This window comes from Trichosurus vulpecula, chromosome 4 (genome assembly GCF_011100635.1).
Source record: "Trichosurus vulpecula isolate mTriVul1 chromosome 4, mTriVul1.pri, whole genome shotgun sequence".
NCBI lineage: Eukaryota > Metazoa > Chordata > Mammalia > Diprotodontia > Phalangeridae > Trichosurus > Trichosurus vulpecula.
Window position 1 is genome coordinate 245,059,008 of NC_050576.1, and position 27,413 is coordinate 245,086,420.

The 27,413-nt window shown below is 38.5% G+C and overlaps 1 protein-coding gene across 1 annotated transcript in view; it reads right to left on the minus strand.

Moving 5' to 3' along the window:
• Positions 1-1,475: 1,475 nt before the first annotated feature.
• The window catches only part of SLC2A2 (solute carrier family 2 member 2), a 43,724-nt gene continuing 17,786 nt past the window's right edge, over positions 1,476-27,413 (minus strand). The window contains exons 5-11 of the mRNA XM_036754262.1: positions 26,488-26,603; positions 24,085-24,247; positions 18,924-19,111; positions 16,430-16,534; positions 3,613-3,714; positions 2,808-3,011; positions 1,476-2,702 (exon numbers count right to left, since the gene is read on the minus strand). Of these exons, the coding sequence (XP_036610157.1) occupies positions 2,499-2,702; positions 2,808-3,011; positions 3,613-3,714; positions 16,430-16,534; positions 18,924-19,111; positions 24,085-24,247; positions 26,488-26,603 (1,082 nt within the window). The 3' untranslated portion in view covers positions 1,476-2,498. The remainder of the gene's footprint in view (positions 2,703-2,807; positions 3,012-3,612; positions 3,715-16,429; positions 16,535-18,923; positions 19,112-24,084; positions 24,248-26,487; positions 26,604-27,413) is intronic.

The following is a 27,413-nucleotide window of genomic DNA, read 5'->3' on the forward strand; positions in this document are numbered from 1 at the left end:
ATAACACAGGACAAATGGAAGGTAGGACCCCTTGAGGGCAGGGGTTATTTCATTTTTTTGACTCGGTATCCCCAACAATTAGCACAGTGCTTAGCACATAGGAAACTCTATGCATGTTGATTGATTGATTGATTGTGATTATAAAAACAATTATCTTGTTTTTGCTCTCTGTGCACAAAGTGTTTTATGTTTATATTTGCCCTGATTCTGTGACTGTAGTGAAGCCAATTAGTTTCTTCAGAAAAAGGAGCACAGAAAAATCAATTTAAGAGAAAAGAAATAGCATCATATTGTTTTCTATTATTTGACAACCAAGTCTGATGCTTTTTTAGGGACCATTTTTAGTGGTAAAGGAAGACTTGTCATTTCAACATACCGACTTCAATGTCTCCTTCCCGTTGAAAGCAACCTCTGAGAGTATTTAAACTTTATGTTTACTTTGTACTTAGTATCACTATTCAGGAGGTTGTAAAGTCAGAGTATAAATAACTGCCAGTGGGTTTTTTGTGTGACATTTGTATTTCAACTACAATTCCTATAAATTACCTCTACTTAGATTTCTAAGTCACAGAAAAAAATGGCTTAACCGAATTGTTCACTAGATTTGTAAGTTCTCAGAGGACAAGGTCTGTATCTTCTTCACCTTTAAATAACCCTCACTGCCTAGCATAGTGCCTTGGACATAGGAAGTATCCAGTACATGTTTGATGAATGGTTGAATTGAATTTGGTACTATAATTAAATAGACAATAGCCTTATGAGTTAATATTTTTGATAGATTAGTCATGTTTGGTGAAATTGACCAATTTTGTCAAGGCTGAAATTGAACATTTTTGACATCTAGTCAAACGCTAAATCCCTATGGCCCTACTCCACCCCTATTCAACATGTTTTGTGACTTAGGGAGATTCAGCTTCAATCAGAAGACATTCCCTATGTTTTCACAAAAATATTTTAATTAAAATACCATGGGTTAAAGGGGATGGGTTGCATATTTGTGTGCTGTTTTTATAAGATGCAAAAACAATTTTCTGAAAAGCAAAAAATTAAATCACTTGTGTTTCTCCTTCAAGACCCTGCTCAAAACCAAATTTCCAAAGGAAGGCTTTCCTGGTTCCTCTAGCTCCTAATGCCTTCCCTTCTCAGATTATCTTCCATCTACTCTCTACTTATCTTGCATGGCCCTAAACATTTTCCATGTGCCTCCCCCATTAGAATATATGGTGTTTGAAGGACTGTTTTTTTTTCCTTTTTTGTATCCCTAGAGCTTGGCACAGTACCTGGCATGTAATGATGCTTATAGATTGATTAAATACTTCAAGAATCCAGGATATTGTCAGTGTGGCCACTCCCTTCACTCTAGTCTCTGTGACACCAAATTTGTCAAATTTATAACCCCCCTTTCCTCCATTGAACTGATTAAAAAGAGCAGTTCTTTTGTTGTTTGGCAGACATAGCCACAGTCACAAAATAACCAGTATATAGAAATATACCTTTATTCATGAATACTGCTAAGCTGACTCAGTTTCTTTTAATTGGTTCCTCCTTGACCCTTGACTATTTCTCTTACTGTTTAGACTGGGAGAATGAATAGGCCCTTTAGTGTGGTTCAATACCACTGCCCACAGGTCCAATGTATATTGACAAATTAAAACCTATTTTTAAAAGGTTATGTTTTTTTAGGAAGTTCTCCTGGTTTTACTTGGTGTAGTTTGTGAGCAGATAGCATGATTCATTGCTTTTGACCTTGGTCAAGAAAAACATTTTCGATACCTGCCTAACAAAAACTTTTTCCTTAAATAAGGAAGTCCAAAATCCGAGCTAAACACCTAAAGATAGATTCACCTTTCTAAACCAACAGATAAGAAAATAGACTTTTATCCTCCAAAAAAGCATGTTAAAATATATAATAAACACTGGAAAAATGTACATGAAAATACAAAAAGTAATATTAGACCAATAAGAAGATTGAAAATGGCAAGAAAAGCTTTGGAGGGGGGAAATCAAAGAAGTGAGACATAGGTCCCATTTCTCTGTTGTGACATGGATCTTGTTACCACTTGCTTGATCCTGTTTTGCACAAGAGCTGTGGATGGGAAAGTTCCAATTTATACATGTCCAAATGCATACATATTAGTGGTGGGTTTAGATATGTAGTGACACTGTGGTAATATTCCTAAGTAACTAATAGTTTGGTAAGCAGAAGTAGATCTTGTGTATCTTTTTCCTGCTATTTTCTTGGTCTTTTCGACCTGAGTCTTGAAGACAACAGGGAAGAGAATATTAGATGGGAAGATAGGAATATTAGAACCTAATAGCCTGCCACCCTAATATGCATCACCAGAGTCCTGTAAATAGAAACACTCAAAATCCCTCTTGGGATTTTTCATATTTCCTAAAAAAATAAAATCATTCTTCAGGATTTTGACATCTAGCTCTTTAGAAGAGTCCTACACAAAATAAGTTTTGTGTCCATGTCTTGCTGCCTGGGGGTTCTTTTATGCATTCTCCTTGGCTCCAAGGTATTCAAGTTCAACTGTAGCTTTGGGTCCTTTAGGAGAGCGCCCCTTCTTCTTACGGAATTCTGCAGCAATCTCTTCAAAAGACTTTCCTTTGGTTTCTGGAACTTTAAAAAATATAAACAGAGTAAAGCCGAGGAGCACCACAGAAAAGAGGGTAAATACGTAAGGTCCACAAAAATCCTATGGTGAGAGAAGAAGAGAGAGAAACATAATGAGTCACCATGGAGGACTGCTTCCCCTGGTGCTGATGCAGTCAGCAAACTTGTACAGCATCAGATCTCTTACCGCAATATACTGGAAACTCAAGGCCACAAGGAAATTGCAGGTCCAATTGCAGAAGGCAGCAATAGCAACAGCTGCAGGCCGTGGTCCCTGGCTGAAAAATTCAGCCACCATGAACCAGGGGATTGGTCCTGGCCCAATTTCAAAGAAACTCACAAAGAGAAAGATTGCTGCCATGCTCACATAACTCATCCAGCTCAATCGGTCCTGAAAGAAGGTAGATGGAAATTTCACCGGTTAATGTCTTTTTTTAATCAGAAAGTAGTCATATGCTAAAATCCATACCACAGAGATCTCTTGCCCATCTTTCTGAAAAATTGTTTTACATTCAATCAAATGAAAGGTTTTCTCTTCAGAACTGTGGTCCAATGTTTTGAGTTTCATCACAAGAACTCTTCCATGGTCCTTCCTGTGATGAGGGTCATCGACCCAGACATGTTCTGAGCAATACAGCTGATTAGAAGGCCTAGCCTGGTGGGATAAGCAGCTAGGGGTTCCTGGACTGTGAAGTAAGCTGACTTCCATGACATCTTGAAAGTATTACCATTTCCATGACCCCCTCTTAGTCATTCCCAAATAATTTACAGACATATAAAATATTTACTCTCCTAACTTAACGAAGTAATTCAGCTCTCTTTGAAGTCAATGACTCCCTTTTACTTCTTTTATATAGTTGCCTTTAATATTGCCTCCTGTTCTATTCTCAAAAATAACATAATATTTAAAAAATAAATAGTATACCTTTTTATAGCGTATATGTACCCCTCTGGGTGACTAAAGAGAAAACCTTAACCAACACCAAACTCACCAACAATACGAGCCCCACTGTCATAGCAATGGAACATACGAACATCCCTGCCATGCCCACCAGGAATAAGGAACGCCTCCCTGCTTTCTCCACAAGGAATACCTGGGAAAGTTCAAAAAATTAAATGAGAAATTTTTGTTTTTAGCTAGAAATACTACCATCTGGGGCTACCTTGCATTTATAGTGTTTTTGCTTCCAAGAAGCTTTAGTATCCATGATTTATTTAATCCTTTAAGGTGGATAGGAAGAAGATAATATTTCATTTCATAACTGGGGAATCTAAGATAGAATACATTTTACTGGGACAGTAACATGATTTGCCCAGTAAGTGCTCAATACCTATTTCTCTGAATGGCTGGAATTTTTCTGTCTCCTTCACTGAATTCTCTTCTTCCTCTCTCCCTCTAAATGAAGGCATTCCCTGGAGATCTTGTCTCCATATTCTTCTCCTTTCTGCTCTATGCTCTTTCCCATGATGACCTCATTTACTCCAATAGCTTCAGTGATCACCTCCATCTACAAAGCTTCAAGATGTATATATTATTCACTCATTCCTTCTACAAACATTTAATCAGTGCCTATTTTGTTTCCAAGGCCTTTAGGAAGATACAAAATATATATAAGACCTAGTTCCTAGTTTCATGGAATTTATGATCTAGTAGATAGATAAGACACAAGCACAAGTAAATTATAACACACATTATTATATGATAAGTACATTAGAGAGTTGTTAAATTAAGTGACATATGAGTCATAGGGTCATCTAATTCAGAGCTGGAAGAGTCATTAAAGGTCATCTAGTCCAGCCTTCTCACTTAACAGAGGAGAAGCCTAGGAAGGTGAAGTGATTGGCCAAGTAGCAGACTCAAGGATTGAACATAAGTCCTCTGACTCAGAATCTAGAGTTCTTTTTCAAGGAGAGTAAGATTACTAATGAGGGAAGGGTCAAGAGAGGGTCATCAGGCAAGGCTTAATGGCATTGGAGTTGGACTTTAGAGGATGAGCAGGAATTCAACAGCAGAAGAGGGAAAAGGGAAGGCAGAATTTGAGCAGAATTTGAGGGAAAACCAGAGAGAACCAGTGTTTCTGGGTTGGGAGGGGTGGAGAAAAGGGAATAGTCCATAGAGTCTAAAGTCTCTGGAGATGAGTAATATGTGATAAGAATGGAAAATTGTTGTGTACAAAGGTACAGCAATATTGTAAGATGACCAGCTGTGAATGACTTAACTATTCTCAGCAATGATTCAAGACAACTCTGAGGGACTTAGGATGAAAAATGCTATCCATCCCCAGAAGAAAGAACTGATAGTGTCTGAAGACAGATTGAAGCAGACTTTTTTTACTTCCTTTATTTTTTCTTTAGTTTTTTTGTCTACATTTTCTTTCACAACATGACTATCATGGATATGTCTTGCATGACAACATGTATAAGCTGTATGGAACTGCTTGCCTTCTCAATGAGGAGTGGGGAGAGAGGGAGGGAGAGAATTTGGAACTCAAAGTTTTAAAAACAAATGTTGAAAATTGTTTTCATATGTAAATTGGGAAAATAAAATACTTAAAATAAAATTTTAAAAAAAGTGTAAAGTTGTGGCAGAATATAAAAAGTCTTAAATGTCAGGGAAAGGAATATGAACTTTAGTAGGCTTTAGGGAACCTCTGATTTTAAGCAAAAGGGTGACATGACCAGACCTATGCATAAGAAATATGATTTTAGTAGTGGTTTCAAAGATGGAGGAAGGGGCTGAGAGCAAAGCATCAAGGTCTATTAGGAAACTTTATTGTGACAGACCCAGAAAGTCATAATGAGAAGTTTTACTAGGGTGGTAGTAGTGGGAGTAGAGGGGAAGTCAAGAGATCTAAGAGGCTTGGGGGAGGAGAAATCAAAAGGACTTGGTGACTGAATATCAAAGGTGAGAGGTGAGGGAGTAGGAAACACCAAAGGTTAACATCAAGGATTGAAACATGGCAAAGAATGATGGCACCATAGCCAAAGATGTTGAATGAGAATGAGAGGCAGCTTTAGGAGGAAAGATGAGAACAAGAAAATATTTTGGACAGGTAAAGTTTGAAGTTGTGGTGGACCCTCTAGGTGATGACAAATTTTGGAGATGTGGGCCTGGAGTTGAGAAAAGAGATGCCATGGGGTAGCAGAAACATAAGAAGATTTTCAGGTCCAAATTCTTGGATTCACCTGTTCTCTCTGGGCTTTAATTTTCTTATGTATAATATTAGGGGGTTAGACTGGGTGACTTCTCAGGTTTCTCCCTGAACTAATATTTGGGAGTTATTTGCATAGATAGATTGGTGGAATGTATGGGAATAAAAATGATTGTCAAGGTAAAAGATATAGAGAGAAGATAATCAAAACACATCCTTGTAAATACTTCCATGAAGAGACTGGGAGAAGAGGAAGGAACTAGCAAAGGAAACATGGAAGGAGTGGATAGAGGGTCAGGAGGAGAAACAGGATAGTATATTTTTGAACCTGAGGGGAAAGACAGGACCCAGAAGGAGGGAGTGATGGCCAACACTCTCAAATGCTGAGCTGTCAAGGATGATGAAAACTGAAAGTAAGAAATGAATTTCCTGATTAATAGGTCATTGGTGACCTATGAGAGAGAAGTTCCAGCAGTTTCAGCAATTAAAGGAGTGTGGAAGAAAACATATAGCAAGGAATTAAGGAGAAATAGAGACATTTAATATATATAGCTTTCAGGATGTCTGACTGGAGAGAGATGGGAATAGATAGACAAGAATGTTCAAAGAGAGGCTTTTAAAAAATTTTGCATGGTAATGAGCAAATGAAAAGGAGACAGTGGCAGGAAGTTGAAAGATGCTTAAGAGAGGCAATCACTGGTGGTTGAAGGTCATCTTCTAAAAAGTAGGAGGTTGGAGGTGTTGTTGGGAGGCAAAAAAGAGAAGAAAAGCTTTAGAAGTCTTACCTTTCTCTTTTGTTTCTGACTTTCACATACAATTGTTTCCTGGTCATCTCCACTAAGACAACTACTAGTACCCGCAATAGATCCCAAAAGATCATTTTGCCCCAATCCTGTTAATTTTTCTGACTTCTCTTTTCTTTTTTAATAGTACCATTACTCTCCATGGCTCAAAATCTTGGTGTTTCCAATGACTCCTTCCTTTTGTGCTCCTCCCATAGCCAAGTTCTATCAATTTTACCTTGGCAAAATCTCTCACATGCAATTCTTCATCTCCATACCCATTTCCATGAGTTTACTTTAGGCTGTCACTGTTTTCTTTCTCACCTCTTGTAGTAGTTTCCTACCTGTTCTCCCTGCTTACATTTTTCTTTTTTCTAATTGATCCCTGTATTGGGAATCAAGATGGGCTCTTAGCACTTATTCAAGTGTCCTTGAAGAGTTTGGCCTTTGTTTCCTTGATTAAATTAGGAGTCCTTGATGACCTCCTTGCCTCAAGGGAAAGCCTAGTTTACATAGATTTGAGTGACATGTTTGTGACATCAGAGGCTTTCGGACATGGGTTTAAGTCACATTTTTGTGACGATTTTAGGTCACGTGGGTGAGTTGCATGTGTGACTCACTTTTGGCCCTGAACAGGATACATAAGCGCAGAGTTTGGCTTTCTCTTTCAGAGCTCTGAGCCACAGCAGGAGTGGCGCGTGACTCTGAGCCAGCCATTATTGAACTCCCAGCTGAACTCAGATGTTGATGGTTCCTTGGTAACTATGAATTGTATTTGGTCTGTTCATAAATGTATGTTTGTAATTTGTATTTGATCTGAAGTTCAGGGTGCTGGCTTTTCCCCCTGAGCTGAGTGAATGATATTTGTATGTTGGATTAAAGTAAGATTGTTAACCCCTTAACTTTGCTTTCCTTAGTAAAGCAGATCAAAAGAACCTGGGCTTGCAGTATTCTATGTGCTGGTTGTTGTTGGCTTTACACAGCCACAGTAGCTGCTAGCCAAATTGTTGAAACAAAAACATATAGTTGCCAAATTAATTTTCCTAGAGTAAAAGTTTGATCATTTCCCTATTCAAAAACTTTGAATGGCCCCCAAATGTTTACTGAATAAATTCCAGATGTCTTAGTCCTCCAATTCAAGGTCCCCCGATCTACCTTCCCTACATTGATCTTAAGATTCTCCCCTCCGAACCATGTACCCATGCTTCAGCCAATCTGGACTACATTGCCCCAATATGCCATCCATTTTGCTGCTCTTGTGCCTTTGCTTCTTCTGTTCCCTCTTCCTGGAACACCTTTCCCTACCCTCACCATCCAGGTCTATCTGTAGAATTTCTAACTTTCTTTCAAAGTCTAGCTCAAATACTATCTCCCCCCTAAAGCCTTGGTCACCACTGCCAGTGGAAGTCTTTCCTTCTCAATAAGTACTTTGTTCTTATCATATATTCACACACTACTGTGTGTTTTAGTTATTTTTGTATATATCATTTCTCCTATTGGGTTTTACGCTCTTTGAGAGCAGGATCTATCCATTGTAGCTCCAACAATGCCCTGCATACAGTAGGCACTTCAAATATTTGTTGAAAGCCTGAGTTAAATGGATCATTAACTGAATTAAATTGATTTGCACAGTCAACACCTTTCTCCTCTATGCCAACTGCCTCCAACATTTTATTCAGTTAAATTGATAAACAAAGATCAAATACTGTAAATTTTGCTTTTCCTGGTTGATTTCCTACAAGTTCTAAGCTTGTGTTAAAAAATAGTGAAGTTCCCATTTACTCTGATTTATACATAAGCTCAATGAGAGAAATCCCCAGGACTTTGTCTAGAGCACAGACCTTAAATCCTGGCATTAAACATGTACCAGCTTTTCCAACTCACTTCTCCGGCTGTTGAGTTAAAATGTCATATTATGATCACTGGCACATCAGCATTCTTAACCTGATCCATGTATCAGAAGCATAGAGTTTTGAACTTAACTAGTGCAGCCTAGTGTACCTGCTGCTCCTTCTGATGAACTCTTCCTTTGAAAGGATGGAATTTGGGGAATGCTAATTGACAACTCTGTCAACTACTCTTCTGGTTAAGTGTGTAATTGAGGCTTTTCCTTTAAAGATAAACTTTAGAAGGTATAATTGGCCAAACCTAGTGTTTGTTGAATGGAATAGTTTCCTGCCAGGTGTTGGGGGCCCCCCATTGTGAGGGTCAGTGAGTCACAGAAGGGAAATCCCTTGTATGATTTTTCCAAAACTTAGCACATTGAGTGGCCTCATTAATATCTTGGTAAGTCAGCCATACTGAAATAAATACCTAGAGGGTAGGGATTGTTAACTTTTTGGTGCATCATGGGTACACAAAATTGTATGGATATGCAAATGGGTACATTGATTGTCCTCTGGAAATCAGCCTGGGAAAGCCTATGGACTCCTTCTCTGAATGATGTTTTAAAATGCATAAAATAAAACACATAGGATTATAGAAAATTAAACTTACTGAAAATATTTTTAAAAAGTTCATCAACCCCCAAAATCTATCCATGGGCCCCTGTGAGTCCATAGACTCCAGGCTACAAATCCATGTTACAGAGTCAGAAGCTCTCAATATGTACTTGTGAGAGTTGTTGGATTTGAGAGATGCCAAATAAACTACGTAAAGGCCCTTCTGTTTTATATCACAGAACTATCATATCTGAGTTTAGAGCAGATGTTCTTAACCTTTTTTATATTATGGATCATTTTGGTAGACTGGTGAAGCCAATGACTCCCTTCGAAGAATAATATTTTAAAATGCATAATTTTTTAAACCCCAAAAGATTGAGAAGGAAACCAGTTTGAATATTGAAATACAATTACCAACATGTTAAAAAAGGCAAATTCACAGACTCTAGGCTAAGTGCCGGCTTAGACAGACTCTTCAGATACATGTAATAATAGTCTTCCTATAATCACCAAGGGGGATTATTTTGTAGAAAAGAATAAAAATCTTGATCGAATCTTGCTGGTATTCTAACATTGTCCTGACATTGTGATTGTTTTCATAACTTTCGATGTTTGTTGGTATTGTTGTTACACTATGGCAAAAAGATAAGATGAAACCGTTTTCTCACCATGCTTACTTAGCGCCAATTTCTTCTAGGTCTGAAAATAACAATTATTGTAACCCAAGAGTGATCTTTATTTTCAAAATAAACTCTAAAATCCATGTCAAGTGAAGGCAAAATTTTTCCTTGAACTAGACTAGGGCAGGCACCACCCAGATGCAGAGCATGTAAGGGATGAGACATGGAAAAGTCTACTTTGTCTTCAAAGAGCAAGCTCAAAGTTCTCATCACTTTAGGCTCAGACCCTTAGGCAGTTATAGGGACTGCCTCCAAAGCCCAGTAAATATTTTGGGGGTATAGTGAATTCTGTTTTCTTTTTCTTTGTTTCATTTCATTTTATTTTTTCCCAATGAACAAACATGTACTTTCTCTCCCTCCCATCTCTTCTATCCTGGGAAAAAAAGAAAAACCAAAGTTGATATAATAAATATACATAATCAAGAAGCACAAATTCCTGCATTATGCATATCCAAAGAATATGCGATTTTTCACCTCTCCATCAGGAGGTGGGCAGCATACTTAATCACCAATGCTCTAGAACCGTGGTTGGCCATTTCATTGATCTGAGTTCTTAAGTCAACTTTTTTTTTAATGCCAACTGCCACCTCTACTTACTATCTCCACTAAAGACTTACTCTCATGCCTCATTTTGCCATGAATTCTCAGAGGCTGTATCAATGGCTTTGAAGTCATGGACCTGACCTCAATTCCTACTTCTAATATCTCCTGCCTGCCTTGAGCAGCCTTCTCCCAACCTTAATTTCCTCTTCTGTAAGATGAAGGTGTTAGATTAGATTTATTCTTGGTTTCTTTCTAACTCTAGATATATGATTAAACCACACACTATCATGGAGACATCATAAATCTTACCATTTCCTATATACCATCCTTATATTTCTGAACAGAAATTCCTCTCTTTAATCATAACCTCTTTTCCTTCCATCTTATCCTCTTTCTCACTCCTAAATCTATTCTTCATCCTCACCATAGTCTCGAATCCCTCCATATCTCCCAATTTCCCTAGTTTGTCACCCTTGCTCTGGTCTTACTTTCCACTGTTTGCATTCTTGACCCTATAGTTAACCAGTTCAACTATGTGATGGCCTCCATCTTTGAATACATTGCCCTCTTGTACACTCTCCGATCAAACCTTGCCAAAACTTGACTTTGTGTTGCTACCAGCACCCATCCATCCACCCACCTTCTCTTTTTCTACTCATGTACTGCTGAAGGCTGTTGGAGGAAGTCTCACCATTGTGTTAACTATGTCTACTACAAATTTGAATCTCAAATGGACCCTCATTATTGCAAAGCAATCTATTCATTCTTCCCTGATTAAAACTTTATCACACTCTCTACTCCAGCCATTACATTCTCTCTTAAATTCTCCTAATTCACTGTCTCCTCCTCAGCAGTGGATTTCATCTCCTACTTAACAGGAAAAACTGAGTCTATCCATCATTATCTCCCTCTTCTCCCTACCACACACACCTACCATGTACATCATCCTTCATTTCCTCCTCTTACACTAGTACCTTAGCAAGACCTGACCTTTCATCTCAATAAGTCAATCTCCCAATATTTGTGCCCTCAATTTCCATCCCCTCCTGTCTCTTCTGGGAGCCTTTCTCTGTGATGATCCCCTGTCTCTAATCTTCACTCTCTCCTTATCTACTAACTCCTTCCTATCCACACACAAATATGTCTTAGTCTTTAACTTCCTTAAAACCTAACAGTTTACTTGATCTTATTTTATGCTATATTTCTCTTTCCTTTTATCAACTATTTTTAAACTACTCAAAAGAGTTGTCTACATTGGCTGCCTCTAATTCCTCACCCTTAATTCATATCTTAACCTTCTGCAATTTGTCTTCTAACATCACCACTATTTGACTGTAATCACTCTCTATTAGTTTACCAATGATCTCTTAGTTGTTAAGTCTGATGGCCTTTCCCCCATTCTTATCCTATTTCTCTAGCCCTCATCCTTTTTCCAAACTCCAATTCCACATGACTTACCTGCTGGTTAGCTCCTCTGCATATCCTATTGGCATCACGAACTCAGTAAGTCCAAAAGACAAATCATTGAGAGCCACCCATACCCACTTTTCAAAACTCCTGTTACTGTTGAGGACTCCACAGTGCTTTCAAGTTACAGAGTCTTGTTTACAGTCTCTTAATTATCCTTGACTTTTTTAAAGAATGCTTTATTGATGCTCTTTTCTTTATTTCTTTTTATTCTTTCCTTCCTTCCTTCTTTCTCTCCTTTCCTTCCTTCCTTCCTTCCTTCCTTCCTTCCTTCCTTCCTTCCTTCCTTCCTTCCTTCCTTCCTTCTTTCCTTCCTTCCTTTCTTCCTTCCTCCCTCCCTTCCTTCCTTCCTCCCTCCCTACCTTCCTCCCCTCCTTCCTTCCTTCTTTTGTTCCTTCCTTCCTTCCCTCTTTCCTTTTTGTCTAGATCTTTGCTTTCAGTTACACCCTACTTTGTATCATGTGTATCCATGTAGATATCCCATTACAGTAGTATGCGATTTTATTAGGGGTTGAGACTGAACCATTTTTCATCTCTATATTCCCAGTGCCTTGAAAACATCTTGCAATACTTAGCTCTTAATAAAAGTTTATTAAATTGAATTATGCCATCCTCCTGTAGTGTGAGTTATCTTCTTGTGTGCATATCTTCTTTCCCCAATTGGCTATTCCGTATTTCTCTGCAGTTCCCTGAAGCACTTTGTGCAGGACCTTGCATTCAGTAGGCATGCAATAAAAAATTGTTGATTGACTCCTGTAGTTACAAGGTAATAGCCATATCAAATGCCATTTTGTGCTTCTCTTTAAAATGAAAATGTTGAATTATGAACAGCTTCTTTTGACTTTGCTTCTTGCCAATGACACTTTGGAGGATTTCATTAGGTAGTAATCATAATAGAATACCATAAGGACACTCACAGGCATGAAATGCTCAGGCTTGGGCTCTTCTTCTTTTATGGAAGTTCCTTGGGCTTTTAGAGGCCTTCACGGTGTCTTATTCCTCTGGTCCTTAGGTACTTAGCATCTGTGCTACTGATTTTTTTCTCACTGAATTCACCTGAATTTTCTCTTAACTCTTCATGTGATTATGAAACTCATGTAACCTCTCTGACCCTCAGTTTCATCACCAGTAAAGCAGGGATAATATCTGTTAATGTCTACCTCACAGACCTGTTGGGAAAATCCAGTGAAGTCAAGGAGGCAAAGTGTTCTGCAAAGTTTAAAGTGCTTAGCCAATGTATGCTGTTATTAATATTCCTTTCACTCTGATTGAATTAGTGTCCTTGAGGTCAAGAAGGGCATCTCAAAACAGTTTTGTACTCACACTCCCAGTGTCTAGCAAATAGTAGGCATATCACAAATGTTTTGCTTGATTGAATTGGACCTTATTTAAGAGCATGACTTTAAAATGACCAGTTGAAAAGTGAAAAATTTAGGCAAACCACTTGTGTGGCTTCATATAGATAAAAATTTCAGATCACTGACTTCAACAGTTGTTTTTCTTTAGATGAATTGGTTCAAATGAGTTTTCTCTGAACAGAGTCAGCCTATGTCCTTTAATGCCTTATCTTCCTCCCTGTCCTGATAGAATTGATTCAAGAATTACATTTTTCTGATGTGAACAGGCTTAATTAGCGAAATACAGAACACCATGAAATAAGAGCCTCAAGTGAATCAGCTCAGTCTTCATTTGCAGAGTCTGCTATCTAAGTATTCTTTCAAATGGACCATTAATCACAGCCTATGAGTAAGCTAACTATTTTGAATATGTTACAAATCATTTGATCCCTTCCTCTTGTTCACCATAACCAATTATTCATCAAGTTCTGTCAATTCTTTCTTCATAATGTCTCTTCCAGGCTGTCCCTCTTTTCCATTCCCACTTGTGCAGAATCTCATTGCCTTATGTCTGGAAAACTACATTAGCTGGTCTCTCTGATTCCAATCTCTTTCCCCTACCATCCAGCTTCCTAAAAGAATGCTTTTATCGGGGTCAAAAACCTGTCTCCGAAGTGTTAGTGGTTCTCCATTACTAAAGAAAAAGTCCAGAGGCATTCACAACTTCCTACAATTTGGCACCAACCTACCATTCTAACCTCATCTCCAACTACTGTCCAAAATAACCCTCTGTTCTAGCCAATCTGGCCATCTTCTAAACAGAACACAGGAATTGACGCTAAATCATTGCTCATATAATCTGCCTATCTTGGAATTCTATATGCCCCCCCCCAACTTTTTTTACTAAAAAGTGTATCTACCCTTCAGGAACCAGCGCAAGTCCTATCTTCTCCAGCAACTTTCCTTGACCCAGACTTCCTTTGTTAAACTGCAGTAACACTTACTGGCCATTAAGGGGCCCAGTAGGCTTGCATGGGGCTTAGAATAAGGAAGACCCGAATTTGAATTCTGCCTCCGACACAAACTGGTTTGTAACCCTGGACAAGTCACTTAATTTCTCTGTGTTCCAGTTTCCTTATTTGTAATACGGCAGTTATAATGGCACCTACCTCACAGGATTGTTGTGAGGAACAAATGAGTTAATAAAGTGCTTTCTAAGCCTTTAAATTGCTACAGAAATGCTAGCTATTATCTTCTGCACTTTGCAAGTTTTAACTTGTTTACTTAGTGAATGGCTAAGTGTTTCCAGGAAGGCACATTACTCTTTTCAGTTGTCACTTAATATCCTAATATCTTTCTCGAACTCCAGTCCTGCATCTGTGTGATAGTTATGGACAGCTCCACCTGGATAGTCTATCATTTTTTCTAATTCCGTTTATCCAAAATGGCACAGACTATCTTTCCCACTAGATTTGACCCCTATTTCTTCCCTATTTCTACTGAGGGTGCCCCATCCTCCTTATCACCTGTGGTTTTCAACATCAGAATCATCTCCAATGCCCCACTCTCCTTTACCTCACATCCAATCAATTGCCAAGTCTTGTAAGTTCTATGCCCTCAACATCTCTTATATCCATCTTCTCTTCACTCGAATAGCTGCCATCTTACCTCAGGCTTTCGTTTTGGACTATTGCAATAACCTTCTAATTGATCTCCCATCCTCATCCTCATCCTCGTCTTCATCCTCCTCCTTTTCCTCCTCCTCTTCTTCTTCTTCCTCCTCCTCCCTTCCTCCCTTCCCCCCTCTCTCTTTCTCTCTCTCTCTCTCCCTCTCTCCCTCTCTTTCTCTCTCTCTTCCCACCAAGTCATCCTTCTAAGAATTGCCAAAATAAACTTGCTATGGCAAAGTTTTGACAATACTACTCTCCTGTTCAAAAACATTATGTAGTTCCCCATTACTTTTAGGATAAAATACTAGCTTCCCAACTTGGCATCCCTCCACAATCTAGTTCCTACCTACTTTTCCAAACACTTTACATTACTCCCCTTTACACATTCTTATTTTCCAACCAAACTGGATTATTACCCTAGACTCAACATTCCTGTCTCCTTGTATTTCTATAGGTGGTACCCTTTGCCTAGAATGCATATACTCCTTCCTCACCTTTGTCTCTTAGAATCCTTTCCATTTTTCAATCCTCAGCTCAGGTGCTCTCTCTCTCTCTCTCTCTCTCTCTCTCTCTCTCTCTCTCTCTCTCTCTCCCTCTCTCTCTCTCTCTCTCCCTCTATCCTTATATTACTTCATATTTTCCTATTTCTATACATATAATATCCCCACCACCGATAAACATCTTGCACCTAGTACATTTTATTCTTTTATTTTTTGTCCAGACCTGTGATTTCATTGGTATATAGAGTTCCTTTCCTGGTAAGAAATTTCTCTCAATCGATGAAGATGGATAACTGTTCACTCTTAGAGAGTTAGTTATCTAGGGCCCTGAGAGTTGATGTGATTTGTCAAAGGTCACATATTCAGTATGGATCAGAGGCAAGACTTGAACCCACATCTTCCTGATGCATAGGCTGGCCTTGTCTCCATTATGTTATTACACCACTCTTGCGCATATTCTTTCTATTGAACTGAATCAAATTTTCCCAAGAGTTAAGTTGTATTATGGTTAGAGATACATTTCTTAGTGCCTTGATGATTTTCTCCTTTCTTTTCCCTATCCTGTCATGTTATAAAATGCAATATATAATAAGATTCATAGTAGTATTACATTAAAGCCATTTGCAGGTTGGTCAATGGTTTTCATGCTTATGGGGTTGGAACTGAGGGGAGGAATGTTGTTCCTTCATTACCTGCCCATTCTTCATTTCTCCATGTACTTCTCTGTGGTGAGGTCCCTATGAAAATTCCAATATCTTTCCCATTCCTAGAAACTTATTCTACTTAGACTGCAGTGAACCTGGTTAGATGGATCTTCTGGGTGTTTTCTTTGACTCTTAGTTACTGAATAGAGCTATAGTGGAATTGCTTGCATTTTAATTTAAACCAAACCTCAGGAAAAGCATTATCTGATTTACAGACTCACTTAAAGAACATCAGAGCTGGGAGGGACCTCTAGGGTACAATTAGTACATCCTTATCACACCATAGAAGCTCATGACATTCCAAGTCCTTGATTGAGTAAAAAGTTTTCAAGCACAATGAGAATTAATGATAAACTTGCTCAACAGTGCCTACATTTGATTAAGGGGGGGAGGTGACTTTACCCATAGACAAGGATATGTTTTTTTTGATCCTTTTACTTCCACAAAACCCCTTTGCACCTGAACAAAGTCACTGACTTTTTTTTTCCTGGAAAAAGAAAAACCGTACTATTTATTTAGTGGTGTTTACTTACAGAGACAACTGTGAAGACCGTGTTCACCACTCCAACTCCAATTGTTGCATAAACAGGTTGTCCTACGCCAGCGGTGTAGAAAATACTGGTGGAATAATAAAAGATCTGGGAGGGGGAGACAAGAAAATGACCAATTTTATTAACTCTAAGAAAATGCTTGGTGGGTCCCCTAGCTCATGAAGAGTGGGGAGAATGATATTGACTTGACTACAAGCCTTATAGTAATTAATATTTTGAAAGCTTAAAAATTTTAAATTTAAGATAGATCTTTTAAAATCTATGGAATTGTTTCGTATGTTGCCACTAGTTTTTCTGATGCCAATATTTTTCCAATGATGCTGTATTCTTGTAAGACTTGGAATATCCAATCTCCAAAGAATTGAAATTGTGGGTGATTCAAAGGGCAACTGAGAGACCATATATTAGTGGTTGAAGTATATTACCAATGATGATTTCCACAAAAGAAGTGGCATTAAAATATTATGCAGAATAAACAAATAAAATAAAAATAAATAAAAATTTAATTTTTTAAATTAAAAATATATGAGAAAATATAGTATTGTAAAAGGAGATGGGCATGTCATGGATTGAGAATGGGGCATAATAAATGGACATGCTGAGTTCTGCTCTGGCCCTCAGAGAATGTTAAAAAAAAGGCCAAAGGCTATGGATCTGGACATTCCAGGCTGCTGTGGTCCCCACAAAATGTTTAAAGAGGTAGAGGAAGATATTGAGCACGCTGATCCAGCTTATGGGATGACATAGACAGAAAACATGCAGGATGAGAAGGCAAGGATGGGCTATAATCTGAATAATGTAAAAATTACACACCAAAAGGAGATCATGGATCTATCTACAAAATACTTTGTAGAATCTTGGAGCCATCAAGGACTTCTAGAAGGGAGCTAATAATTATATTCTAGCCTCCTGTTTCTAGGCAGATGTCATAAAATAATCTTCCATAAAGTAGATTCCACAATTCCCTTAACATTTAACTAATCTTATTGTAAAATTCCATCATCGTGTTTAATGTGAACCTTCTCAGCTAGAATCCAATCTAATGATTCCTGTTCTATTCTCATTGCAATTAAAGAAACCTTCTTCTAAGAGGCTTAAGAAGAGTTATATCACAATTTTGCCTTTTCATTTCCTAGTTCACCTGTCCTATTTTTTTCCATCATTCCCTGCAGGCAGAACAATTCTCAGAATAGTGTATGACCCCTCAGGGTAAGGAGCCTGGGGCAAATCACCCCACTTAATAGTATTTAAACATTTCTATACAGGTGAAATCAGTTTCAAATGATAATGCAGCTAAAGAATGAAGCATGTAGGTAAATTGGAAATTGGATGAGTGCAATGTTTATTACTTGATTTTATAGATCTAGCCTTGTGTTTAATTATAACAATATATAAAACTATGTTTTGACAGAAAATTAATTTTAATCTTAAATACCTCCCCCAAAAGACCTTTTCCATACACACAGTAGAACACAAAAGAGAGGATTCTGCATGAATCAATAAATCTTCATTTCATACCACTTGCTACAGAATATATTCTACATATTATTTTCAAAACAGTCCACATATAAATATGTAGACATATATACTTTGTATAAACATGTATATATTGATACATGTACATATTGTGTATATATAAATATGTAGGTATATGCTATACATACATATAGAGGTATATACTGTGTATATACACACATACACATGTACATGCTGTGTATACACTATGTATATAATGTATACACTGTATATATAGCTATATACTATATACATATACATATTGTGTGTATATATAGGTATACAATGTGCATATACACATACACATACACATTTATACTGTGTATTTAATGTATATACACATAGGTATATACTGTATATACACACATATACATACACTCATATACGTGTATATCATGTATATGCTGTGTGTGTATAATATATAAGTGTATATACAGGTATATACTGTGTGTATACACAATGTATATCTACATAGATGTGTATATACATATACACATACATATATTGTATCTGTATCTATACCTACATACATACGTATATGTATACACACATTTATATACGCACCCAGATATGTGTGTGTATATGTCTTTGGTCTATTTGATCAGCAGCTTTCTCTTTTCCCTTTCTCTTTTTCCCACGAACTCTCAGATGTATCCTTTAGTCACTGAAGCAACTAAAGAACCCCCAAAGCACAGATTCAGAGTTTTTCAAATTTGATATACCCTGAGGATGGGGTTATTCAGAAATGGTTTTGCATTCTTCTTTGGGAGGCAAATGGAGCCGACATTCACCAATCATTTCACCGTTCTCTCCATGACAGCTGTGCTTTCTTCTATAGCTTTTCTTCCTTAAGAAATTATTTTCTTTTTCTCCATTTACTTTGATTCCCCTTTAGGTGAGTGCCATTTTATCTGATTACTTTAAGAACTGTGCAATGTGGGAATAACTTTAGGAAACTCACTCCATTGATTCCAGAAAACTGCTGAGCCATGTGCAGCATCAGAGCTACCAAGATGGGCTGCCGGTAGCTGGCCATGGTGAAAAGCTGAATTATGGAGACTTTCTTCTCACTGGCAGCTTCTTCTTTTTCTTTTTTCATCTCCATGATGTCCTTAGTGGGGTCAGAGACGCCTCTGAGCCTTTTCAAATCTGTTTCAAAGGTGATCTTTTATCAGTCATCACTTGCACAGTATTTTAATTATGTTTATGGAAAAATCACAATGCTCTATGACCTTACTGAGATTGCCTAAAGGGAATTTTATTTTATTTGCTAAACTATGCCTAGAACTTCAGAAAAAGTAGAACATTTGGCTGCATTTAATATCAAGGAGAAAAACTCCCTGGTCTTTGCCATAGAATCTTAAGGCTCTGAGTGGCCTTAGAGATTATTTAGTCTGACCTCTTTACCGCAGAACAAATTTAGCTTACCTTCGTAAGCCTAATGCTGACAGTTTGTGCCTGGACCCTTTGATTTCATTGGTATACAGAACTCACAACCAGGAAATTCCCCCTGTAAATGTAGATCTGTACCTACTCAGCAATTTATAGTCTTAGACTGTTATTTTTCTGGTGGAATTGAGGTTAAATGACTTACCCAGGGCCACATAGCCAGTATGTTTCAGAGGCCAGATGAACCCAAGTGTACCTTACTCCTAGACTGACTCTATCTATTATAGTATGCCATGGATGCCATGCCTCTCTATGCTTAGCTTACTGACTAATGAAAATAATAGCTAGTATTTATGTAGCCCTTTAAAATTGGTAAAGCACTACACATATACATATATATATCTGTTTCGATCCATACATGCAATACACACATGCAAACACATATAAACACACAAACACACATGTGTATATATAATATATACACATATATCCTCAAAACAACTCAGCGAATAGAGGCTATTATTATCACCCCCATTTTACAGATGAAGAAACTGAGGCTGAGAGCCATGAAGCGACTTGCTCAGTACCACACAGCCAGTATGCATGAGAAGCCAGACTTGAACCAAGGTGTTCCTGATTCCCAGGATGACTCCCTAACCTCTGTGAAATGCTGCCTCTCTATGTTTGACTTACTCACATATTAACATAGAATTATAAATACAATGGATTATCATCGTTCTGAATCATTGGGCTGAGGGAAATAAAAGGAGGAATAAGATATGGTCCCCACCTTAAGGCGTTTGTAATTTCTGAAGGGACAAAGCAGAATATAGACTTTGCAGACTGGCTGTGGTTTGGCAGGAGAACCACCTGTGCTCCATCTGGTCTCACCTTGTGACCTCGGGGCAGCTGGGTGGTACAGTGGGCAGGGGAACAAATCTGGAGTCAGGAAGCCCCAAGTTCAATTACTGCCTCAGGCCATGTGACTGTAGGCAAAGCACAGCCTCTCAGTCTCAGTTTCTTCATCTGTAAAATGAGCATCATACTAGTACCTACTTCCCAGCTTTGCTGAGAAGACCTGATGGCCAAATAGAAATAAAGCACTTGGTAAACCTTAAAGCAGTCTATAAATTCTACCTTTACTAAGGCTCCCACTTAGAAAATGATTGACTTGCGTTATGGGATACAGTCTGTGGTCACAGAACAGTTTTTCCTCTATGTAAAACTGGTTCATCCAGGGATTGAATAAAGGGCAAATTTGATGCCATCAGTTCTATGCCCAAACCCAGCGAGCTAACAGGCCTAGAGATCTTATAATCAACACTAAACAACAGTTTAGTTTGCCTTTCTATCAGTTTTTTGGAGGGATATATTACCTGGCATTTCATGGTTCCAGAATTAGAACCTGAACATAGAAATGATTATAGTAGCAAACTATACTTTCATATCCTTAACAAGTTACTCTCTTTTTGAGTTTCCTCATCAGCAAAATTGGGGGCTTGGACCAGAAGGCCTCTAAGATCCTTTCCAGTTCTAAACCTGTAATCCTCTGATATGAGAAGAAATCTCAGAAAATAGGGGTTGGAGCCAAGATGGCAGCTGGAAAGCAGGAACTTGCTTAAGCTCCCCCAGGTCCCCCCAAACACCTATAAAAATGGCTCTGAACAAATTCTAGAGCTGCAGAACCCATGAAATAGCAGAGGGAAGCAGGGCTCCAGCCCAGGACAGCCTGGATGGTCTCTGGTAAGGGTCTATCACATGGAGCTGGAAGCAGAGCAGAGCAGAGTCCAGCCTGGGCCGTGCCAAGACCAACCAGATCTGTAGCCAGGTGGAACAGGCGTAGCACCCTGAATCAGTGAGCTGTGGCAGTTGCCAGACTTCTCAACCCACAAACACCAAAGACAACAGAGAAGGTTAGTGGGAAAAGCTGCTGGGACAGAGTAAAAGGAGTTTATGGTTGGCCACCGACCCGGAGGCAGTGGAGGTGGTGCAGCTCTGAGGCTGCTTCCATAGCTATAGCTGCAGTTGCTTCCAGTCCCTGGCCCTCCTGGTAGGAGGAATTAAGCAGTGGATTAGAGCGGGAGTGCAAAGCCTGCTTTGCCCTGCCTGGATCTGGACTGCAATATCGGTTGGTAGTTCTCGGGGGAGAAGGAGTGATGATGTGGCAGAGCTTGCTGTGTAGAAGTAGCTCTGAAAATAGCAGTACAGCCCCTCAAGCTTGGGACAAAGTACTCTCTACTCTACAAGCAGGTGTACCCCACCAAAAAGCTCAAGGCTCAAGTGGTTGGCTGGGAACATGGACAGGCAGCGAAAATGGTCTCAGATTCAGACTTAGACTTTGGAATCTCTTTGGTGACAAAGAAGACCAAAATATACAGCCAGAAGAAGTCAACAAAGCCAAAGAGCCTACATCAAAAGCCTCCAAGAAAAATATGAATTGGTCTCAGGCCATGGAAGAGCTCAAAGAAGGATTTGGAAAATCAAGTAAGAGAAGTTGAGGAAAAATTGGGAAGAGAAATAAGAGTGATGCAAGAAAACCGTGAAAAACAAGTCAATGACTTGCTAAAGGAGACCCGTAAAATACTGAAGAAAATAACACCTTGAAAATTGACTAACTCAAATGGCAAAAGAGCTCCAAAATGCCAATGAGGAGAAGAATGCCTTGAAAGGCAGAATTAACCAAATGGAAAAGGAGGTTCAAAAGACCACTGAAGAGCATAAAAATGAGATTGGAGCAAGGGGAAGCTAGTGACTTTATGAGACATCAAGATATTATAAAACAGAACCACAGGAATGAAAAAAATGGAAAACAATGTGAAATATCTCATTGGAAAAACCACTGACCTGGAAAATAGATCCAGGAGAGATAATTTTAAAATTATTGGACTGCTTTAAAGCCATGATAAAAAAAGAGCTTAGATATCATCTTTCAAGAAATTATCAAGGAGAACTGCCCTGATATTTTAGAGCCAGAGGGTAAAATACAAATTGAAAGAATCCACAGATGGCCTCCTCAAATAGATCCCAAAAAGAAAACTCTTAGGAATATTGTTGCCAAATTCCAGAGCTCCTGGATCAAGGAGAAAATACTGCAAGTAGTCAGAAAGAAACAATTTGAGTATTGTGGAAACACCATGAGGATAACACAAGATCTAGCAGCTTCTACCTTAAGGGATCAAAGAGCTTGGAATATGAGATTCCGGAGGTCAATGGAGCTAGGATTAAAACCAAGAATCACCTATCCAGCAAAACTGAGTATCATGCTCCAAGGCAAAATATGGATTTTCAATAAAATAGAGGACTTTCAAGCTTTCTCAGTGAAAAGACCAGAGCTGAATAGAAAATTTGACTTTCAAACATAAGAATCAAGAGAAGCATGAAAAGGTAAACAAGAAAGAGAAATCATAAGGGACTTACTGAAGTTGAACTGTTTTGTTTATATTCCTACATGAAAAGATGATGTGTGTAATTCATGAGACCTCAGTACTAGGGTAGCTAAAGGGAATATACATATACATACATATATATATATACATATATAGATACACATATATACATACATATGTATATACGTACATATATATGTATATAGACAGAGGGCACAGGGTGAGTTGAACATGAAGGGATTATATCTAAAAAAAATCAAATTAAGGGATGAGAGAGGAATATATTGAGAGAGGGAGAAAGGGAGAAATAGAATAGGGTAAACTATTTCACATAAAAGTGGCAAGAAAAAGCAGTTCTGTTGGGAGGGACAGGGGGCAGGTGAGGGGGAATGAGTGAATCTTGCTCTCATCGGATTTGACTTGAGGAGGGAATAACACACACTCAGTTGGGTATCTTACCCCACAGGAAAGAAGGAGGAAGGGGACGAAAAAGGGGGGATACTAGAAGGGGGGGCAGATGGGGGAGGAGGTAATCAAAAGCAAATACTTTCAAAGAGGGACAGGGTCAAGGGAGAAAATTGAATATAGGGGAACAGGACGGGAGGGAGCAAAATATAGTTAGTCTTCCACAATATGAGTATTGTGGAAGGGTTTTACATAATGATACACATGTGGCCTATGTTGAATTGCTTGCCTTCTTAGGGTGGGTGGGGATGGAAGAGGGGAGAGAATTTGGAGCTCAAAGTTTTAAAAGCAGATGTTCAAAAAAAAGGTGTTTTTGCATGCAACTGGGAAATAAGATATACAGGCAATGGGGTATAGAAATCTATCTTGCCCTACAAGAAAGTAAGGGAAAAGAGCATGGGGGCAGTGGGGTGATAGAAGGGAGGGCTGACTGGGGAATGGGGCAGTCAGAATATATACCATCTTGGAGTGGGGGGGGGGAGGGTAGAAATGGGGAGAAAATTTGTAATTCAAAATCTTGTGGAAATCAATGCTGAAAACTAAAATATTAAATAAATAATAATAAAAATAAAATAAGAAAAGAAATATCAGAAAAGAAAAGCTTGGCTTATGTACTTAATGACAGACACACATCTGGGATTATCTTTGGGTTCAATTGTGGTTCATGTGAATATTTGCGGACGAAGAACCACATGCCCCAATACAATTTTCATTGTTTGGTGCCATCTTCTCCTGGGAGCACAATTAACCATTTGCTTTTATTTGGAGCAAACCGTTGACCAGACATGATCATGTATGTAGTGTTGTGCCTACAGGTGATTTTCCACAAATAAACACAGAAAAACTAGAGTGGGAGAAAAACCGGGTAGTTGAGTGTCTTACTCATTTTGGCTTTGCGCTCCTCTCCCAGCTTAATGTAAAGGTAGCTGGGGCTCTCTGGACAGAAGAAGAGTAACAAACATTGAAGGACAGCGGGTGCCGCAGATAAGCCAAGAAGTACAGGCCACATGTTATCATTGCCTAGGATAAAGTCAAGTCCAATGACCTGAAAAAGATAGACCCATACTGTGTTAATTATGCAACAGACAGAGGCCATTGACTAGTAACTGCTTGCTGCATTAGCAGGTCGTCTACCTGCAATATGTAAGCCCACATAAAGTGGAATCATTTTACTAGTGTTCTCTACTTTAAATAAAGCTGTGTTGGAAGGGAGGCCCTTCCATCTACTCCTACCCATACTCTTGAGTCAGAATCCCCTGCACAGGTGGTCAACCAGCCTTTATTTGGGATGTGTTGGGTGAGTGAACCCACTGTCTCTCAAGAGCATCCCATTCGTCTTTGGATAGCTCTGTTAAGAAATCTTTCTTTTTTTTTAATCAATTTCAAATTGACTTCTTTGCAACTCCCACTCTCGGCTATGATGTAGGTAAGTTAGAGACCAATTATTTCTATCATAAAAAGCTTTAGAATAGATTTTTTAAAAATTAAAATATTTAAAATGTTTAAATGTAGGAACATTTAAAATATTTTTCAAGTGACAAAATTTTTGATTTAAACACAACTTTTCAAGTGACAAAGTTTTTGATTTAAACACGACTTTTTGGCAACATGTTGATTGTGCAAAGCAAGGCATAGCTGTAATGTTTATGCAAACATCATGAAAACTTAATTGCTAAGGCAGAAAGTTGCTAACTTGTTCCTTTAATTTGGGGCCACTTATATCCCAACCCAAGTCCCAACCTGCCAATAGGTATGGTGCCAGAATAGGGGACCAAACTTGTTTTTAGTAAACACCCTCGCTTCTGGGCCTACTGTGACCTTGATGCTGAGCAGTTGGAATTGAGTTCTTCCACTCTGTAACCAGGCCTCCATCATGAAGTTCAGCTCTTATAGCTGGACCCTGTCTTGTTTCCCCAGGCATAGATCCCTGCTTAATGTCTTAGACGTGCCAATTCCTCTAGAACTAGGGTTTTACCTTACTCCCTTAATTCTTTCTGTTGATTTATTGCCTACATGGACTTTGAGCTGTCACTGGCCCCCTTAACAGCAGGGCTTCTAAACCTGGGGTCCATGAGTTTTTAAAAAATACATTTCAATAACTATATATCAGTACAATTGATTTTTCTTGTAATCTTGTGTATTTTATTTTATTCTTTCAAAACCATTATTCTGAGAGGGAAATCTTACCATAGGATTTACCACACTGCCAAAGGGTGACACTAAAAGTCAAATTCTGCTGGCCTTCTGAGACCTCCTGCCTGACTTTCCTACTTATGTACCCCTCCTCCCATCCCTAATCCATCACTGACACTACTCGTGGAGGTCTCCCCCGGGATCTGAGTTCCAACAATCTCATCATAATAATATTCTTAGGTGAGGGTGTTGCTCTTTGGCTTTGTTGGGGACTTAGCAGCCCTTCCGACTGAGATACGGACCCTCTATTTCCTTTTTCTTAAGGATTTCTTTAGACTAACCCTATTCTACCCAATGGACAACAGAGAAAATCAGTAACAAAATCAGAACCAATAACTTGGTATAAGGTGGATGGACAGGTTCTAACAGATGCCTGTGGACACAGACAAAAATGGTGCCTTTCATCTCTCGGAATCAATCCTTTTTGGTGCTAGAAGGAGCTAGATATTTGGCTTCCTGCTTTGAGCCTTCTATTATTTAGGAAGTGGTAGGATCACAGATTTGGAAGCCATCTTGTCCCTCCCATTCATTTACTAACGAACAAAGTGATGTCCAGAGAGGGGAAATCATTTGTCCAATATCTCACAAGAGGTCAGTGGCAGAGCCAGTATTCAAACAGGCGTCCTCGAAGTCTGAGTCCGCTCTTCCCACTAACTCTTCAGGCATCTCACAGTGTATAGAAAATGGGCGAGGAGTGAAGAGATCAGGACTCTAGTTCTGAATGAATGTGGTATCAATTAACTGAGTTGCCTTTCTGTTTCAATCTATCTATCCATCTATCCATCCATCTATCTATCTATCTATCTATCTATCTATCTATCTATCTATCTATCTCTCTGTTTTTCCCATTGGCTGATTGGGGATACTACTAAATGTACTACCTACCTTAGAGTACCAAATGAAACAAAAAATGTGAAAGGACTTTTAAAAGATGGAAAAGCACCATGGAATGTAAGCTACCTTTTCTAGAGAAAAATCAAGAGAGCTGATAAAACTCTCAGATCTAATGTCAGGTCACTAGTCGTGACCATAATTTCTTATGTTTTCACCAAATAATCATGATTAATTTAGTCATATGCTATCATTTTTTACCTGACTGATGAGAATCCCTGTGACAATGGCCAGCTGGTGCAAGGTACCCAGAGCACCTCGGAGAGGTGTAGGAGAGATTTCACCAACATACATTGGAACCAATCCTGAAGCCAGACCTTTATAAAACGAGAAGACATTGTGCACTTAACACAGTTTGGCCAAACAACGTGAATGATGAACATAGGTTTAGTGTAACATATTGTCCGATGCCTAGACATCTGACTAATATCTAACTATATTAGGAGATATAGCCCTTAGTAAGAGATAGTCTTCAGTTCTCTGCCATGAACTTAAGGTAGTTAAGAAATATCTGTTGGTGATAAACTAATACGTGTTTGTTTTTGTGTTTCAAAGTTCCAAGCATTATTGTTTTATGTTCTACCACTTAGCACTGTGCCTAGCACATAGAAGGCACCTAATAAATGCTCATTGATTTATATTCAAAATTGTATTCAGTAAGTTAACATACTTAGTGACTATCACAGAACTTAAATTGTCTTCATAAAAGAGACTAAGAAAACTCTGATAAATTTCTTGAGGTCCTTGAATGCAAATGTTATCTCTAATATTAGAAATGGGGAAACAAGTAAGTTATCTACCATTCAAAGTGTCATGGAGGTAGTTTAGTGGTATAATAGAGAGAGAACTGGATTTGGAGTCAGAAAAGACCTGAGTTAAAATCCTGACTTAGGCACTTACTAGCAGTATGACTGTGGGTAAGTCATTTATCCTCTCAGCCTCAGTTTCCTCATCTGTAAAATGGAGATGATAATAGCACTGGCTATTGTGAGGAACAAAGGAGATAACACATGTAAATGTTTTATGAACCTTAGACGGCTCTATAAAAGTTAGCTATTGTTGTTACTTTTAATAATAATAGATTGAGACCTGAAAGAGATCTTAGAAACTATCCTAGTCCAACCTCT